This window comes from Agelaius tricolor, unplaced genomic scaffold (assembly GCF_023055355.1).
Source record: "Agelaius tricolor isolate 1412-34295 unplaced genomic scaffold, bAgeTri1.0.p SCAF_1, whole genome shotgun sequence".
Taxonomy (NCBI): domain Eukaryota; kingdom Metazoa; phylum Chordata; class Aves; order Passeriformes; family Icteridae; genus Agelaius; species Agelaius tricolor.
Window position 1 is genome coordinate 58,945,332 of NW_027269261.1, and position 12,598 is coordinate 58,957,929.

Here is a 12,598-nt window from a genome sequence, read left to right on the forward strand (position 1 = left end):
TATAACACTTCAACACATTACACAAAATCAAGACTCATTTCCACAGTAATGTATTAAAACATCTGTTCTCAATGACTGTGTTTATTCTTATCTACCAAAAATAAAATATAAAAAAAATCTCCTCTTCTAAATCTTCTCTGAAATTACCCAACAACTGAAGTAAATAAATCCAATTTTCATTTAGCATTAGCCATTACCAGTTGCTCTAGGCTTCTACTTGGGACAATGCTGTACAGGATTGCATAATTATCTATTAATCAGTACCGTAACTAATCGCTGTTCCTTGTAAAATCTAGATATCTAAAGCCAACTTTATTTCATTACACTAATCTCTAAATCAGAATGAGCAGCTGTCTCTTACTTGAATGCAAGGTATGCATCTATTTTAGAACTGCAGAAGTCAGTGGTGCTTGTTTTTTTAAACAACTGTAGGCTTAATTGCTTGATTTGCTTTTTACCTACAGCAGTCTAAAGGAGAAACTGCACTTTTCTTATCCTCTGTTTGCTTTAGAAATGAGGTCAATGCTGACAAAATGAAAACTTATTAAAAATTCAGCCTGGTAACATAAAAGAATGTGAGAAATTCTAGTACCAAAGAGTATTGAAAACATTAACATCATGAACAGCTCCTACTGCAGCTCATAATAGACAGAAATTTTCATTACAATGCTTGAATTTTTTTAGCTTTCTCAATATTCAACACATGCCTAATAAATATACCTCATAGCCTCTTCCCACTGGGACTGTGAGCAGTGCCAGTGATCCAAGAGAACAGGAGGAAAATGTTAAAACCAGAATATTGAATGACCTCTTCATCACAGATGTTCTTACTTGTCCAATATGAAGCTTTTCATGCTGTGGAGACCTTGCAGCAGCTCCCATTAGAGGACAGGGAATTACAGCACCAAGTTACAAAGGGAATTACACATTACAAATGGAGGTGGTCTTTCATATCTAGGACATTGTTTCCCACCTCTAGTTCAATGATGTGAACATCCTCTCCTCCTTGTTAAAACATGGTTCTATGACTTAAGAAGGAAAAAACGAGTTTGTGCAGTCTGAATAAAAACCAAATGCTGTCTCCCAGAGAAGATGCAAAGGGTGACTTCATTGTGGGTACCAAATTAAGCTTTGCTGCATCCCAGTAATGGAATGGGAGCTAATATCCTGTGGTGATTTGCCTCCTCTAACCCTGGATATATGATAGCAAGGTGCCTTCACAGGAAGCTTTTATCCAGGCCTATATTCTCTGCTAGAGCTTTATTTGCCCCAGATTAAATGTACTCATGTATTCATCAAATATACTCAAGTGTACTTATCTCCTGAGACCTCATCTCCCAGTCCATCTGAGCTATCCCTATTTGAGATGAAGTGCCCTAGGAGACACCCATTTATCTCACAAACACTCTGTCGTAATGAGTGCATTTTGAAAAATCTTAATGTAAGGCAGACTGAATGCAAGCTTGGAAGATAAGTCCCTGGTTTAAGGAGCTGAGCATTACACAAATGTGGAATAGATGAATTTCTGAGCCTCCTTCATACTTTCCTTATGGATTGACTTTTGTTACATACCTTTACCAGACAGAGCAGCCAGAAGACAGCTCCAACATTACAGGCCTGCTTTTTTTTGCTGACTTGCAGCGTGTTATTGCTTGTCATGAATAGCAGAAAGAGTAAAGTCTATTTCAATTTTCATCTCATTTTCTTTACACAGTCAATAAATAAAATTGTAGCTGTAGCTGTAGTATTAACTCTTGATCTGATGGGGGTTTATTATGCAAATGAGAAATCCTGCACATGCAAATAGTACTAGAGCCTTGATTGGATATTTGCATTAAAAGCTAGTAGAGATGCCAGAAGAATTAAGTGCCTTGCTGTGTTTAGTCTCAGGTTTTTGTTGGAGTAAGTCTTAAGGACTTGTTTGACAGCAAGTGGACACAGTGAGTGCTAAAGAACTGCAGTATGATCTATGATATCTGAAATTATCTCCCAGACACTGCCCCTCACCAATGGAAATTTATTTTTACTGTGACACAGAAGGGCACAGGCATGTCATGCATTCACAAAGTGGGTGTTTCACTCTCAGCAGAGGGCCACATGATCACTGCAACCCTTCACAGAAGTAAGGAACAGATGGGGGTGGATTTGTTAAACTCAGATGCACAACCTACTTTACAAGAGAACAACTTCATATGCTTAAACAATCCACAACTAAGAAAAACCTTTACTGTTTCACAGATGTGAAGCCTTCAATACTTTTTCAACATGTTCAAACCACTTAAGATTCCTTTTTTTTTGCCAATTCTATTTAATACTAAAGGTACTTGTAAAAATACACGATACATTTACACGGCGTTTCTAGGAAACAGATACCTAGGGGAGAAACAGGGGAAACTGTCTGATTTTCTCAAATAAGGATATGAAGGACTAACAAAGCAGCAAGTGAAAGTACACAGGACATACACAGGACATACACAGTTATAAAAACATGTAACTTGTGAGTACACTCCATACTCTTTTAAAAATTCTTTACCTATGATTTGTGTCTGTTATAGATATCCTCCACCTGTTGAAATTTCACTTGATTTCACATTACCTTTAGCTTCTTCCTAGATTTGCATTCTGAGACTACTGAATAACATCGCACTTTTCATCAAAAATCAAGGGAATATGTATCTCCCTATCACTCTTCCATACCATATCCATATCCATATCCATATCCATATCCATATCCATATCCATATCCATACCCCACCCCAAACGTACACCCACAAACACACGCACTGTTACATCTTAAAAATCAGCCTGAGGAAAACACCTGGGTAGGAAAAATTTCAACCAATTTAGTTAAAATTCCAGTGTTTTTAGCCAATTCAAGCAGTTTATATTATGTGTGAGTCCTTGCTTATACTTTTCTAAACAGTGTTACCTTTCCTTTGTACAAATCCATACAATAATAAATTAGTCTTTCTACTGTATTTTTCAATAAGTTGATGCAGTTGTTAGGAAGATCTATGCAATAAGGTGATTTTGTGATTAAGCAAAAATTCCTCCCCTATTCAGAGCCTAATCAAAAGCCAGTTTGTTGGACTTTTTAGAAATGGCAGACACTGCCCACACTGGTGGGCAGTGAAACTGGTTCCCTTGAAAGAGACTGCTCTAAGAGCACTGAAGAAAAATTAAAAACTGCCACTACCCTCCAGGGATGTCCTAGGAATGCAAGTAGCAGCCTACTGTGCTGTGGTGGCTGTGCACAAGAGGGCAGGGCTGGGCAAGCAAAGGGAGCCTCCTCATGTCTCCTGATAATGCTCTTCTTGCAAATTCAGCTATTCCAATACAATTTTTCTTTGTGGTGCTAATAACTAATTTCTCTGTTCTTGGTTACTTAAATTAGTGAATTAGCAAGCATGGCTTGCTAATTTGAATAAAGCCCATGTGCTCTTGAATCAAAAATGGTATCTTGCTTTAAATTCTTCCCAGCAATAATTCAGAATGCATAGGTGGAAACAGCACTGTTCTACTGCCAGTGATACAGACAACCATCTCAGTCTGCAAAAAGCTTTCTTTAATTGAAAACAAACTGGACAGGTTTCCTAACTAAACAGTAAAAAAGCTTACTTTGGGTGGTTTACATGACAAAGTTTTCTGAAAGGCACGAACATAAAATATCAATACCCATGCCAGCTGAGTATGGAAATCTTTCCTTTATACAAACAGCAAATAAAATACAAAAATTGTTTTCACCTGAATGTAGATCTGTACCTGGTTGACTAGTCAAGCCAGGGAGAGAGTCCTGTAATTGGTAGGTTGATGATGATGAAGTGCCATCAGCCGTGTTGTTTGAGGTCATATATGCACCATATGTTGATGCTGAATAATACTGTGCATACTGATTTTGGCCAAAAGCTGTGTATGAAGAATAATCCTGAAACAGCAGATGCAGCAGAGCACTCAGTTAAGGACAGTAATGAGTGAATTTTTTCCCATCAAACATTTCTAACTGCACATTCATATGACTTTTGCTAGTACTTTGAAGGCTTCATTTAGTTTTGTTTTTTTGTTTTTTTTTTAATTTAAGAATATTTAGTATCTTTAAATTTAAAGATATCTACTAAAAGACTACAGAGAAGCTGCTGAAATATTTAAGTGCTAAAATATGTAACTAGGCTTTCAGTAAGATTTTGATAATTTTCCACAGAAAATAGCATTAAACCACAGTGAGTCTCATTCAACATAACAGATCTAAATTAAAATAACATGCTATCTCTTGAGTTATATAAATGTTTTTGTAACTGGCAAATAAAAATGGTAATATTCATACCTGTTGTGAACTACTGAAGTTTGTAGAATTTGAAACAGAATTGTTTGAATAAATAGTGGATGATGGTGTGAAACTAGAACCTAAAATTAAGAAATACAATTATCTGTGAGAACTTGTTAGTGAATCAAAATAAAAGTCTAATTAGAATATTCCATGCTAAGATGTAGAGGAATCAGAACAAAAAAAACACTTTTATTTTCCACTAGAAGTATAAAGCACTGTAATAAAACTTTAAAAGAAATTAAATACTTCCACATATACAGGCATACATTCCTCTCCACACCATGCAAGGAAGGTATCAGCAGTAAGTCATCTCACCAATTTAGCAACATTTTTCAGTTTATTGCATTCTCACCTCTTCTCAAACACTGTTTTTCTCTTTTGCCTTCATTTCTAATACTTTAGTGTTATGTTTGCGAAACAAAAACCTTTTCAAAAGACTATATCCGGGTGTTTTTAATCAATCTGTAATGAGGCATGTCCTTGTTTTCAACATAAATCAGATGATTCATATTGCAGTTTGTAATATGCAGAACATTACCCATTGCATAAGAAGCTTAAAAATTATTCAAATAAAATAGGTTATCAATGACCAGAGGGTAATCAATTAATTATTAACTGAATAGTAAATAAAAGAGTAAATATCAATTAAGAAGAAATTCTAAACAATTATGTTAATCCAAGGAGAAACAAGTATCAAATTATGTCAGGAACAATATGTATCAAATTATACTTGGGAACATAAAAAACAAGGAAAAGAGGCTTTTATATATTAGTAAAAATAACAAGTGCTTCCAGTCCTGCCACTAAAAAAATTAGTGCATTTCACTCCACTAAAAAATCCAAAAGAAGGCTCAAGCAGGGACTGCATTCCATGCCCAGATCTTGAAGTGACAGATGATCAAAATGACTACACATATGCCTATTAGCACTGGGAAGGACTATGTAGCTTTAAATTGTAGAGGTGGCTACTCACCTGGCATCTGGTAGGAGTAGGGTGTTTGGCCTGGCTGTGGGGTGGAAAACCCTGGGCTGTAACTGAGGCACCCACTCTGCAGAGGAGATTGGGCCTGCGAGAGCCCACTTTCCGTCTTGATGCCTGGCAACATTACACCCAAATCTGTATAAGAAATTAATTTTCAACTGATTCTTTAAAATATTTTGTTACGGTTGGGAAAACAAAAAAGAGAAAGCAAAAATGGCATTGCAGTCGGCATTGCTCTTATTTGTAGGCAAGGTGAAGTAAGAAGTGGTCCAATACCGTAGGTGGGTAAGCTGTAGGGCTGTCCTGTCTGTGAGTAGGCTGTGTAGACCGCGGGCTGCTGCACTCCCGAATACTGCGCTTGTCCGGCATAGGCAGACATTGTTTGAGCTGCTGGTGTAGAAAGAATGTGCGGATAGGGCCTAAATATCAGGAAAAATAGCATTACTGTGGCAACAAATACTTTGTATGTTGATTCAAGCAATAAAGTAAAGAGAAAGGTTTAAAGATGTCCAAAGGCAGTTCATTATTCTGCCAACTGCTCCTCTTCTGGGATTTATTCCATCCCCCACTGGAATAAGCTGAAAGACACTCCGTCCCACATTCCCCAAGGCACAGTGAATATTTTATGCTGTCCCGTCATTACAATTTAATTCTTAAGCTACCGTGTCCACTTTTAGGTGGGCTGTGTCACTGCTGCATGTCTTTATGTGGATTTAACATCTTTCAGCTGAGATCAGAATGCTTCAATTAGAAAAGCCTCCCCAGGATTTTAATCCAGTGGAGGGAAACTTGGACTGGAAGAATAGAGGAAACACAGAGGTGAATGTTGAAGCTAGTACATTATGTCATCTGTGTAGGTTCTGCTTCAAGAGACATGTAGCCTCTAGCTTCAATGGGAGATGGATTCTACCCATGGAGAGCAGCATAAAAAATACTGACACCAGTACTTTGGTAACCAGATGGGCTTTAAATGTTCGGAAAATATGGGCTAGGAAAATAGAATGGAAATAAAAATGGTCTTTTATTTGTGAACACTGAGGTTTTATAGAGAGATTGAATAAAATCAAGTTTAAATTTTTTGCCCTCCAGAGTTGCAAAAATATACAGAGAAACATTTTTCTTGGATTGTTTTGTAAGTCAAGTAAGACTTTATGGACCAAGAGTTGAATAAACACACTCTGTAGAATTACGCTAACTGAAACCTGGCCATTAAAAGCCATGACTAAATTTCAGATTCCAATTTTTAATTTTTTTTTTCTTTCTAATTAATTCAGTACAGTTGGCAGCATTTAACTATCAGAAAAGGATTACTCATTAATTTAGATGCCAAAAAATTGTAACAGTAGATTGAAAATTCTATTAAACCTTGTAATGTATTTGGCCAAAAGTACCTAATATAGTTTGCCAAAACCTGTTCAAATTGGACGATGGCTCTTACTTCAGGCACCTAGTTTCTGTATTAATAAATTTGGGCTACCATCATAAGATTGCAAATTTATTAAAAAAAAAAACAAACTTGAAAGAGCTTAATTGGCTATTGAATCTTTAGATTCAATGTTTTCTCTGTACCAAAGTCACACTGATAGCTGTATCAAATAAATGGAAACAAACAGATGGCATACTGGAATCAAGAACCCTTGTGCACAGGACAAGCAAACTAATATACTGCCAACTGCAGCAGTTTCATACATCTTTGGTGTTTCTTCCTAAAGTTCCCACCCCTGGATTTGTGTGATTGCCCAAGAGTCAATTGCCCCCACCAAAAAAAAAAAGCACGAAGAAATTTTTTATTTCTAACAACATCCGTTGGCTTAAAAATAATAAGATTAAAAGCTAATCCAATTTATTTGATTTTTAAATCTTATGATATTGGAGAGGGACAAGGAAAGGGTGGTTCATGATTGTGGAATGTTTGGAAGCGTTTGGCAATGCTGGCCTTGGAAGGGTCAGGGACAGGGTTACCCCCCAGTATGCAACTTGTGCATGCAATTGTGATTTCTATATATAAACTGACTTCTCCAAAATATATCTGTATATATTCCCTGCACATGCTGTTAAAATGCTGATGTCTGAGAATTCAACAGTCTGATTATTTTACTTCTGTTTGTGTGCTGATATTCAAGGGTGTTTCTTGTGCAGCAATATTGCACGAAGCAGGATCTTACTCTGTAGACACACGAGGAAAAAAAAGTTGGAGAGGGAGCCAGTACCAGAGCCAGTACCATGGCTTAAGAATTTTCCTTTTTCTCTGTTTCTCCTGCTGAACACTTGTTTGCAACAAACCACAAAACTGCCCACAGCCAAGGTCTATGAAAGACTAGAAGAGGTGCAGACACTAACTTGGAGGGATATATCTGTGGAGAGTACTGGTGCGCTGATCTGGGACTGTAGCCACTACTTGTTATTACTGCAAAACAGAAAACAAGAGTACAGCAGTTAGAAACACCATGAGACCCACACAGCCACACAGTGTGAACTAAAGCAGAAACATTATAACAGAGAAGCCTATTGAAATGGACAGCTTTTCAAGGAAGCGGATGTCACCAGAACCACAATATCTTAAAAAAAAAATTAAAAACTTCCAAATCTTTTGCTGTTGTGCAGAACTCTTTAGTTAGCATGGGTGTGTCACGCTTTCTCAACTTGACTTACACATTTCTGAGTATATTGCAGAGGCATGTATTTCATACATCACCACACACTGTAGATCTTTCAAATTTGCAAGTTGTATTAAAAGGGGTAGTTAAAATGAATCTTGGGATCTAACATATTTCATGGGATTGAAGTAACATACACATACCTTTATAGTCTCACATTAACAAGAAGCTCAATTTAGGAAAACCATGTTTTATATGGTTGTGACTAATTTTAGTTAGCTTAGGTGATGGAAGATACTGGATTGAGCACTAGAAAGCAACTACCATTCTTTAAAAAGAGGACAATTAGAATATAACCCCTAACAACAGCATTTTTATTCTAAAGTATGCATACAGTCCTGTTCAGTAGCCATCCAAATGGTGTGTATCTTTACTATTCACAGCTGCATTCTCCAAGAAAGCTAACAGAACAATAGTCATAACCCATTAAAATTTCATCCAGAAGCAGCGCTCACACTGGATTAATTCCAAGTGTTTGGAAGTTTCCCTTTCCTTTAGCCATCTGTCTTGACTAAGACAAATGTATTCCAAATATATGTACTCTAAAGTGTTGAACCAATCCCTTCAGAGCAAATCCATACTGGGCAAACATACAGAGTGTCTTTATTAGGCCATCTGCTGTTCATTCACTTTTCAAAAGATTAAAGTAGTACACAATGAAGCACTGGAATTTCTTTAGTCTAATCAATCATAGTTGTACTTCAAAGTGTACCCTCTTCCTGAGTTATTCATAATGGTAGTAGAAATGAACATTCTGAATTTTATAAGTGACAAATAGGTTTAGGTTCCTAACTATTTTATGAAACATGATACATTTCTACATCCAGCCCTAATTAATGTCTCTCAGATCTACTGCTTTGAACACACAGAGAACTTCATATTTTTAAAGATAGTTCAAATGCATTTAGAATGTGTGGAACTTAAAAGGAAAATACAGTAGAAGAAAAACAATTAACTTCTTTCTAAAATGTGCAGTTAAGTGTGGCTTGAAAGTAAAGAATTGGATAATGACTTTTAAAACATGTGCCATTAGATTTCATAAAAGAGTCGCTGGTTGAAAAGTTATTGAGGGTTTGCCTGTAATGGAAATCTGATAAATTTCATTTTGTGTGGATATTGTTTTTGAGGGGTTTTTTGAGAATGCCTTTCTGTGGTTTAGAGCAATCTGCTACATGTGCAGGCAGCTATTCCCAGAGTCAGACAAACCTATAGCTGTTTCTATCAATGTAACTGGTTCATAGAACTCCAAAGAATGCTCTTGGTTATTTCAGGGTTGATGAGTAATTAATCTTCCCTGTTGTAGCTCTGTGACCTTTCTAAAGACAAGCAATAGCAGCAGAGTGACCTTGGTGGTTCTCAGGGCAAGGAACTTTTGTGATCCATTATCGGCTTATTGGATCATTTTAGCCATATTGCTTCACTTTTTGTCCCATCATTTGCTGGATGAGAGCTCAATCAATTAATCACTTTGCTTAAAGCACATTTACCATGCCACTCCACCTTATGTAAACTGCAAAAAAAAATTAATTACTATAAATTTAAATCACTTGAGCTATCAAAACCTAATAATTTTCAGCAAAAACTGTCCTGCCTGCCTTTTCATTCTTTCTGCATATACCTTATTTTTAAAATTCAGACAAGAAAATAAAATACTTTTGGAATGTGTCTGGTTTTAAATTTCCTTGTTTTTATACCCAGTTTTCCCTGATGATCCAGTTGTAAGGAAGAGAAAGAGGCAAGACTAAAAAATCCATTCTTTTCACTGTTTATCTGTAGCTTGTCCCTGCAATTTGTCCACTACAAACTGACATGTTTGAGAAACATTTCAGGGTGTAAGGCCTATCAGAAGAGAACACTGTGACCGAGTGGAGCCTACAGACCACACCTGTATTCTCACAGATGAAACTGCTAATTCTAAGGGTTATCAAACTTTAACAACTTTGGCTGTTATACCCTCCTGACATCCCTTCTCTGAGGACTGCTGGCAGTGGAGGAGCTGGTGGAGGCAGGGTCTTATGGGTTTTGTGGTCCTTTATATAGGCATTATATGAACGGGGCTAAATGCTCTTTTGTGGTGCTTATGTTAAAAAACAAAACAAAACAAAACAAAATTGTTTCTTCTCTGAAAAACTCAAATATTCTTAGGACTTCAGTACTTGAAATTACCAGAGGAATGCCCTTCAGGGCAGGTATAAGACCCTTGATCTCTCCAGTTCCCATTAATGTTGTTTCACAGAGGGGGCAAGCTGACAGCCAGCTCTTACCAGTTACTCTCTTAGTTCAAATGGCCAAGGTGGTTGTGGAGGATTTAAATGATCATTAGCTGTTTTAATAGCATGTGTTGGGTTCAGTATATTAATATGGGCTGGAGTTTTGTATATTTTCATTATGTATCTGAAAAATTCTGTGCAAAAAGGTTAGGTTAAAAGGACCTCATTTAAGTAACATCACTATTTCTATGCACAAAGGAACCAAATGTAGGTCAAACAGCAGTGACATTCCTTAAGTTCACCTTCATAGCCTTCAGAAATTGTTTTCTATACCTATACACTGTATTATATACCCTGTGTGTAATAAATACTAAGTAAAAACAATGAGACCATCAAATACCTCTCTCTCCACTCCACTAAAATGATAAAACAGTTCTCAATCAATCCACAGTTGCAAGCAATATATACTCAGTATTACAGTACAGCAGCTGCAACAAATTCTCAGTGCATGGAACTCTCAGTTAAGGGCTGTGCACCTCTCCCAGTCCTGTGAATGCCCACCCCAGTGGGAGCATGCTGCAGAATCACAGAGCTGCAAACTGAGGACACTAATTACCAACTGCTGCTCTTTGAAGAAGGAGGAGGAGGAAGGGGGGTGCACAATGGGACTGCTCACCTGGCTAACCCATGCCCAGAGGCACAGGATCTCCCAGGGGCAGCTCTCCAGCACAGCGGAACAGGGCCCTGAGCATGAGCTGCAACTCATGGGCTGCACCTCTGAACAGGGCCTTGCCAATCCCAGGAGAGCTGCCACTCTAAATTCAAGAGATCTATGTGCTTTATCTTTTCAATCAACAGTTCACAGAAGCAGATTTCTGTGGAGTCTAATCTGTCTCTCCTGTCCTATACCTGACACAATCTGTTTGACCATCACTTACAGTGGTCATTAGGGACAAAGATGACTGCTTTACACCCCACATGGCTTGTTGAGCCTTCTGCTCAGTTCCAGGACAGGTCACGTGTTTTGACTGCTCTTGGAGCAGGGAAAATCAATTTTAATGGGTAGAGTGTTTGAAGGAGAGGATTTCTGCATGGCAGACTCTCACATGCATCTCAGCACCAGGAGTTCTCTTTTCACCCACGTCTCATTTCGTAAAATACAGAGAAGTGCTGGCATCATGACTTTGCCATGGTTGGGAGTAACACATATATAACACATATATGTCCCTCAGTGCTCAGTGTTGGGCTCTGCTACACAATTTTCAGTCACAGATGACTCGTTTGAAACAACACCTGTCTACTAGTCAGCATTTACTGGTTTTGGCAACCCACTAAACTTCCCAACTAACCAGTTAGACTAAAAACACAGAGAAATCCTAGTGTTGCTAAGTTTCTACTGCTCTTTAACACTTCTCCCATAAAATTAGAGGGAAAAAATGGTCTGATTTTGGAGTACAAGTAAAAGGCAAGCACAGAAGTAACACATTCAATCTTTATGAAAGGCCGAGTGCATTATCAGGGCAGCTCTGCGTCTCGCTCTGATGATGAAGACTGCACATCACCCAGACAGGCAGACTATTGATTTCCCACTGAGAATGACTGTACTCATTTACTGCTTGAGTTTGTGCACTAAACTGAGAATCAGGTTCGTATTTCTTTTGAGTACGCAGGTGGCTAACAGGCAAAAAAGGATTATGCAAGGCTCAAATTCCTGCCTTTTTTTAGATTTTTTTTTTTTTTTGAGGCACCAACTTTCCAAACATCCAAAGTGTAGAGATCTCAAGACTTCTTTTGAAGTCAGTGGAAGCTGATGGCTGAGTGGCACCTGGGGAAATCAAGCTGTTACTTAGTTATCTAAACCTGAACTGAAGGCTGCAATTCTTGGCACTCCAATATTGCCTTAGCCATAGAATAAAACTCAGCTGCCTTAAATACATGGCAGAAGCCGATAAAACATCACCAACAATGAAAAAATCCTATACAGAATTGGATATTTTATGATCTGTAATAATTACTAATAAATTTTTAGCATTGAGTGAAAACAGAGCAAAAAAGAAAAGCTAAATATTTGCCCAGACTGTTTAATTTTTATGGAACTTTTTAGCCTTTAGGCTGAGGTTCCTCTCAGTATAATTATAATGAGGACAATGAAAATCAAAATCAAAATTTTCTAATCAGAAATCGTAAATACTTTAAAACTCACAAAATACCTTTCCTTCAGACACTAAATTAGTTATAAATACTTTTCTGAATAATTAACTTTTGGGTTTAACTGATGGCTAAAAGACAATTCCAAAACCTGATTAAAAATATTAATTACACAGAAACATTGTGATTTCCAAAATATTTTAAATAAGGCTTGACTACCTAAGTCTACCAAAGTAACCATAGCATCAGTGTGGAGTGGTGATTCATGGCTTTGGTG

The 12,598-nt window shown here is 37.3% G+C and overlaps 1 protein-coding gene across 3 annotated transcripts in view; it reads right to left on the reverse strand.

The window, feature by feature from the left end:
- Positions 1–12,598, reverse strand: part of EYA4 (EYA transcriptional coactivator and phosphatase 4) — a 143,700-nt gene that overhangs the window by 28,718 nt on the left and 102,384 nt on the right. For all 3 annotated transcript variants that reach the window (XM_071436273.1, XM_071436281.1, XM_071436291.1), the window contains 5 exons: positions 7,647–7,713; positions 5,583–5,725; positions 5,298–5,441; positions 4,322–4,401; positions 3,745–3,925 (listed from right to left, as the gene is read on the reverse strand). In XM_071436273.1, the coding sequence (XP_071292374.1) occupies positions 3,745–3,925; positions 4,322–4,401; positions 5,298–5,441; positions 5,583–5,725; positions 7,647–7,713 (615 nt within the window). The remainder of the gene's footprint in view (positions 1–3,744; positions 3,926–4,321; positions 4,402–5,297; positions 5,442–5,582; positions 5,726–7,646; positions 7,714–12,598) is intronic.